The sequence below is a fragment of the Rhipicephalus sanguineus genome, chromosome 10 (genome assembly GCF_013339695.2).
Source record: "Rhipicephalus sanguineus isolate Rsan-2018 chromosome 10, BIME_Rsan_1.4, whole genome shotgun sequence".
Taxonomy (NCBI): Eukaryota; Metazoa; Arthropoda; class Arachnida; order Ixodida; family Ixodidae; genus Rhipicephalus; species Rhipicephalus sanguineus.
Genome location: NC_051185.1, coordinates 28,357,888 through 28,364,927, shown reverse-complemented (window position 1 = coordinate 28,364,927; position 7,040 = coordinate 28,357,888). Strand labels below are relative to the sequence as shown.

The following is a 7,040-nucleotide window of genomic DNA, read 5'->3' as shown; positions in this document are numbered from 1 at the left end:
AAAACAAAAAAAGAGCCAGGGAGAATAGAAATAGTAGAGTGGCAACAGTCGTTCCGTGCAGCGATATGTCCTTCGCAGCTACCGCGGCTGCAGACTGACTGCGTGTATATGGTACAACCAGAAATCGTGCACCCTTAGGGAAGCCACAGAGACACACCTTATGTGAATTCAAGCTACTTGAGTAACACACGTTAGAAGCAATTCATGATCATGCTGCCCATTTCATAACATCGAAACGGTGCTCTTCACCCAAAGAAACGTTCAGCATCTACATTTCCCAACAAAGGTTTACGTTGTCCAACTTATCCTGCACGGTCGTCACACAAACATTAAATCTCAGCAAGATATACAGTGCGTGTCGCGGAGTTCCTGACAGCTAGCTCTATCGACAACGAAGTTTGTCAGTCAATGCTGCTTCCGACAGACCCTACGTCGGGCACAGAAGCTCTGAAACTGTGTAGCAGTCAACTCAACTATACGCCGGAAACACGTTTTCCTATAAGGGAAGCTCTCGAAGGAAAAGGGGGCAGGAAGACCTAGGGGGCGTCAGTGTGTACATGTGCCAGTTCCTCCTGCTCGACATCGGAGGCGAAGGGGTGAAGCCATGTCTGATCGATTAGCGTCGACGCGACGTTGTTTGGTGCCAACATTCTCGGGTGCGTCGAGCTGCTTCAGAGAGTTCTTGTGACACCGCGGTGCTTAGCCTTCTTTGCAATCACTGCCGAACTTTATCCCGTTTACCAGATGTGAAAGCAGACTGAGTGGTGCGAAAGTGCTGCTTTTTTTCTTTTTCATTGTTTTTTCTGGGCACTATTTTTCTAAGCCTGCAACGTTCTTTAACGAGATACTTCGAACGTTTTCTTACCAAGTTCTGACTGGTATATTTGCTCGTATCCTACCAGGCGTGGTAATCTGTACACTGTCCGATTCCGCCATTTTATCAAATTTCGTAACGGCGTCATTTTAATTGCGACAACCAAAGTGGCTGTAGCAGCCCTCTGAGCCAATGAAAGTTGACCAATGGCGGAACTCGACAACATGACGGAATTTTAAGCTGTCCAGATTAGTTTCTTAGGACCCGCCGGATCCGGCTAATGCTGCCTTAATGATTACCTAATGTTGGCTAAATGTGGCTGAATGATTTCATACGTTGGCTTGCGTTGGCTAATAATTGGAAATGCCGGCTAGTGTCGCCTATATATAGCTAATCAATCGGTAATGTTGGCTCACTAGCGGTCGCATTGTTGACATATGTCACTAAGTGATTGTAAGTGTTCCCTAATCTCGGCCAGTGTTGTCTTAATTATGGGGGATGTACGCTAATATTGGCTCACCGTTGCTTTAAAGGCAATATTTGTCTTCATTCAGTCTCAGTCAAATAATGGAGTTCTCTATCAAATGTTTTAAAGCGGACCTCCCGTCTAGCGGGTCCTGTCTCAGTATACAAATATCTCAGCGTACCACGTGATCACAGACATTTTCGAGATTTCCGCCTCGCCCTTCCGACGTCTTTGTCTTTTCTTGTTGCCTCGAATACGGGGCAAACTCTACCGTTCGCTGCCTTTGTGGTGCTATAGATGTCAATAATAAACACACCTGACCTTTTCGATGCATCTCTCTAGACCATCTGGACTCCGCCAAAGAGAGGCCACTCTGCTTTATCACTTATGGCTAGGGGTGGCATTAACGAAATGCTGTTCATTTCGTAATTGGAATGGCCAACAACGCTCTTTGCGATGCCTGTCATTGCGAGGAGACGCTACAGTACACTCTGCGCGACTCTCCGGAATATGTTATGGTGCTCGACTGCTGACCCGAAGGTTGCGAGATCGAATCATTGCCGCGACAGCCGCATTTTCGATGCAGTATAAAACGCTTGATGCCCGTGTGCGTAGATTTAGGTGCACGCTAAAACGTCACAGGTGGTCGACATTTCCGGAGCCCTCCACTACGACGTCCCTCATAATCATATTGTGCTTTTTGGACGTAAAACTGCAATGGTTATATTATTATTCAGTCTGGGATAAAATGTTCAGAGACAGTCCATGGTGTCCGCTCTAGCGCACCCTGACGATAGACCAATGAGCGTCTGCCCTGTTTGCCCCTTGTTTGTGTCCCCTTTTCTTAGCGCTCGTTTGTTTGCTATTAAGTATGGACCTATGTCTGTTGATTGAAAACATCATAACATGTCGTCCACGGAAACCATTGCCGTTGAAGGCGATGAGGCACCAATTAGGTTTCTAGAATAAACGGACTTGCACAAGCGGCTGTGACAGTGACGTCACGCATCACGCATGATTGACTGCGTGTGTGCTGCGTTATGTGCTGTATTTCCGCTCCATCTTTCATCTCCCCTATCCTCTTCCCATATGTAGGGTAGCAAACGGGCTGTCCTTAACTGGTTAACATCCCTGCCATTCCTTCTTTACTATTTCTTATCTTCGTTAGCGTCAGCGTGCCGTTATTTTCTTAGACGTTGTAGTCGCGCCCAGTCGCTGTTCGTGATTCACATAGCGCCGATAAAAGCGGGGGTCAGCCATGTTGGGGTCTAAGCACAGCTGGTCACGTGACTATACATAAAACGTGGCGGTCACGCGTGGACACTCAACTGGCGTTACACGGGGGCTTTGTTATGGCTGCGTCGCTCTTGCCCTATTTGCTTTGTGTTTTTGTTCATGTTTTCTTCGCGTAAATATTTCCATTCAGTAACTGTAAGAAGTAAAGACAGCGTCCTTTATTGAGATTACTCATGGCTTTTTTAAATGTGAGAAACAATCACCAATCGAAGAAACAAAAATGTAAAAGTATACTCGTAAAACTAACCAGTGTATATCCCAAAACAACAAAGAACTTCACATAGCCAGCTTAGACCTGCAAGAACAAAAGTTCTTTATAAACTAGGTCCCAAGGTCTGCAGATGTCAAAAGGGCCCAGGACTGGAAGGGCATCACAACAAATCGAACCAAGTTTCTCCTTTCAATCAATAAAGAATCACTCGCTGTCAGCGCAGGAAACAAACGGCACTTTATTAGAACAGCTTCACACAACAGTGTTCACATGGCTTCATACACAACGCGGTCTTTCAAAACGCCTTGTTCGAGAACATTACGCTACACGTTTTTCGCACTTGCATATCATTGCACTGTGCGTTTGAACAACCTTGGAAGCCCACTCCTGGTCAGTGGTCTAAACACAAGACTTTAGTCCTGTTGTGGCCAGTAGATGCAATCACTCAGGCAGTTTTTTTCTAATTATTTTATTACAGATGCACGTACGTATTCCCAACTCATCTATTGCTATCTACACGAAACGTAGATTGCACTAGAAGTTCGCAACAGTGCCGCAACAGTTTCTCACTCATGGGAACACTTAGCGGTGTTAGTAGCTTAATAAATAAGGCTTTAGGCACAAAGCTAATCCTCTACGCACTCGCTATATGTGACAATCCTGTTTTGAACAACTCAACCCCTATCAACAAGAACGGGAAATAATGTTTTTCTATTAAATGAAGTTTTGGATGAAATGCTATCGCATCTAAGCTTCCCTTTGTGAAACAGATGTTCAAGAACACACAAGGTAAATTCGCTGCCGTTGCCTTGAAGTTCGAATCTTCCACATTAAATAGATGGTTTTGTCTTCAAAAACATGTTTCTAGTGCGGAGGCTGTAGGTGGGTCCTAATCTATAAACTTAATTCGCAGCGTAAGTTCTCCGTCTTTTATGAAGCCGCCTTCAGCGAGCTTTCCTTTTTCTATAAATGAAGCTCGCCCTAAAATGTGAGGTGCCCTTTCTGGACCAGAGATAGGGTTCCCATAGACTACAGCGGTGAAAAGGAAGAGACGACGTATTAGGACGTATTGGTACTGCCTCTACGGTGACATCGGTGATTCGAGAGCTGGATTGTCCGAAAGTATTAATGCAGTCCATATGAATGCAAAAGTTCGCTGAGGGTTGCATTGCCTGAAAGACAATTGTAGTCCACATGTTCCTGTAGTACCAAATATTCGCGACTGTGGACACTTTTTTGTCTGCGCTAAGTACACTTGCATTTCCCAGGGTCACATTGAGAGGCGAATCTGAGGAAGTACTGGCGCCCGTGGTGCACCAATATGAGTCAAAGTTGGTAACATCCGAAACCCATAGTTCATTTGCGCTTCTATAAATCTGCTGGCGCAGAAATTCCAGAGTCCTCACTGTTTCGTCGACGAACAGTTCCAGCTTCAACGGGATCAAACTCTCTTGCATCCTGCTTGGGATATCTTCTTGCTTTCCCAGAGCAGCAGTGGCAAGGGGTCTCTCTCTTTCGCTAGATTCGTTATTAAGCTTGAAGGATTCGAGCGCTCTCAGCAGAGACTGCTCTTGCTCCGTGAGCTTCGAAGAGAGATTAACCTCTACCTTGCTCACATGCTCTTTTGTCTCGCATGCGGAGTCCTTTAGCGCATGTACAAATTCCTGTAATTTGGATGAAAGATCTTCTTTCAATTTATTTTCGGTGTCTCTAAGCATGCGCGCCATTAGCTGCGACTGGGCCGGCCCATCTTGCTTCAATTGAGCTTGCGTGTCTCTAACCAGGCCTACCACTTCCTGCATTTCGGAGGTGTCGTGCTGCCTAGACTGTTCAACGAGTTCGTTCACTTGGCTCTGAAGTGATGACAGCTGATCGCTTAAGGGATCTCTGACAAGCATCTTCACTTCTTGCAGGCCAGCGTTCAGTTGTTGAGTCATCGTCGAAATGATGTTCGACTCTATGCCTTTCATTCCACGCAGGCAACTACTTTCAAATGCACTGACTGCGCGGCTGATGCAATTCAAACGTGCGGAGTCCGAGGTTCGGGAGAATCCGTTCATTTGTGCCTGAAGAGCGGACAACTTTTCCAGTATTGCACTCTCGTAACAACTGGTAGACGGACTATCTTGCCTGTTCGGCTGAGCACTGCTTGCACAAGAAGCGTTCTGTGAGCATCCGGCAACATAGTGTGCCGCAATGTCTGTTCGCAGTATTCTTCGTTCGCAGCCGTGACACTGGACAGCGTGGAAGGCGCATTCTCTGTCGAAGTGCAGCAGTACGGCCTCGATGGTGCCTACAAACTCGCAGCCGTCAGCATCATTCCAGCAATGAGCCTGTAAGGTAAACGTAAATTGAAAATATAAGCAGCTCAGTTTTAAAGCAGGCGACATAATTCGGTATAACCACAACGGAGAGCCAATCGAGACGTAAACGTTGTAATAGGACTCAGAGGTAAGCGCCATGCACACAGTTCTTAAATGCGAAGTATTCGACGTTAAATCGGACCACGAGCTACCATTTAGTGTAGCCAGTGAAGTCGGCATGCCTGGCTTACCCACCAGAGGGGCAAAACTTCTCAATTTGCACAAAGACATCGATCCACCGTGTAATGTTTGACTCAAAGTGAGAGTCCGGTATAGGCTGCTACTCGGTGACTGATTTGCATGAAATTTATTCCCACACTGCGTGGAATCTGCCGGATTTAAAAAAAAATCGTTTTCAAACATGGAAAAACATGTATTTTATTGCGAACGACCCATTTATACGTTTTATAGCAAAGCACGCGGTCAGGACACGCATGCGTGTTTCCCCCTACTTTTTTCTAGCTTTTATATAATGCTTCCTTTACAACAAATATTTCAGTTGCGAGCAAGAACCGTATACTGTCGTCTCAAAAACAAACGACAGTGTACGGGTGACCTTCATTGTCAAATGAAGGTCAACCAAATAGACTCGTAGTCCATTCTGCCGCAAAATCACCACAGTGTCGGTAATGATTCTAATATCGGGAGTTTCACATGCCCAAACCACGATAAGAGCATAAGGGACGCCGTAGTGGAGGGCTCCGGAATTTTCGACCATCTGGTATTCTTTAACGTGCACTGACATCACGCAGTACAGAAGCCTCTAGCATTACTTCTCCATTGAATACGACCGCCGCGGCCGGGATCGAAGCCGCGACCTTCGAATCGACGGATGAGCACCGTAACCTCACAGTGACTGTCAAAGGCTGAGAAAGAGGGCGTTTCAATACAACGAGCATCTGTGAGAACACTGGCGTCAAAGACAAATGAAAGTTAAGGAAAGGTAAGGGGGCGTTTACAAACCTAACCAAAGAGTTTTCGATGCTTAGAAAGTGGCTGCTGATGCATGACACTGACCTTGAGGTTGTTCTTTGTCTTGGCAGGGAGCTTTAACTTCTGGCACTCGTCTTCGCAGAAAGGCTGGGCGTCCAGGGGACAGACGCTTCCGCCATCTTGGACGACACACCCCGTCACACACAGCTCGCACAGAGCGTGCGAACAGGGCAGCACGACCGTCGTGCTGGGAATGACATAACACACGCAGCACGAGTAACGGCTCAACGTCAACTCGTCGTCGAACCGCGTCGGACGCCAGTTGACGCCGCTCACCGAGTCGCACAGTCGGTGCAGACCTCGAATGCTTCCGCGATCCGGCATGGTAGCGATGACTGCAGAACTTGCACGTTGGGCTGCTTCGGCTGTAATCTCGCTCGGGGCCGCAGACGTTCTTGGACGTTCGCTGGAATCACGTGACTGCAGATAGTGACGTTAGGATGTGGTGGCTCCGTCGCTCCGTGGCTGCCGCCGTTTGAGTGCCGGCGCAGATAAGCGCTATCTGCACATAGCGCCCTTGTGAAAAGTAGGCATTTTCTGCACAGCCACGATTCCCGTATCGCGTCGACGGTTTTCCGAACGCAACTGGCTCACCACTTTTGACACACACATCGGTAGTGGAAAGCAGCAGCTTTGCAATGTTACGAACTGAAAACTCCTTCAGATCCTACGCATTGTGGGAATCGATTTCACGTGAAGCATTCCGCGAGCAGCTGCCTAAGCCTTAGCTTTTTTCCTTAGAGCCAAGTGTGTGAGGTGCATCCACGTCTTTGTGTAAATTGAATAGTTGTGGACAAGGTATGCGTCAACTGGTAGAAAAACTTCCATAGAAGTTCATGTGTCAAAACGTTGGCGGCTAGTTGCCCCCGTCGTCATCTACGTGTGGTGCGGACAACT

The 7,040-nt window shown here is 47.1% G+C and overlaps 1 protein-coding gene across 1 annotated transcript; it reads right to left on the bottom strand.

The window, feature by feature from the left end:
* Positions 1–2,765: 2,765 nt before the first annotated feature.
* LOC119407305 (TNF receptor-associated factor 6) lies at positions 2,766–6,467 on the bottom strand. Its single transcript, XM_037674214.2, has 2 exons — positions 6,168–6,467; positions 2,766–5,120 (listed from the first exon to the last, which is right to left on the bottom strand). The coding sequence occupies exons 1-2, from the start codon at positions 6,465–6,467 to the stop codon at positions 3,732–3,734; spliced, it is 1,689 nt and encodes a 562-aa protein (XP_037530142.1). The 3' UTR covers positions 2,766–3,731.
* Positions 6,468–7,040: the final 573 nt, after the last annotated feature.

Bases quoted from the DNA above. Each gene is read 5' to 3' on its own strand.
- LOC119407305 (XM_037674214.2), bottom strand. From the start codon at position 6,467: ATGCCGGATCGCGGAAGCATTCGAGGTCTGCACCGACTGTGCGACTCG. The intron at 5,121-6,167 runs GTCAGTGTCATG...TTTACCTTACAG, and splicing joins AGACAAAGAACAACCTCAAG to GCTCATTGCTGGAATGATGC.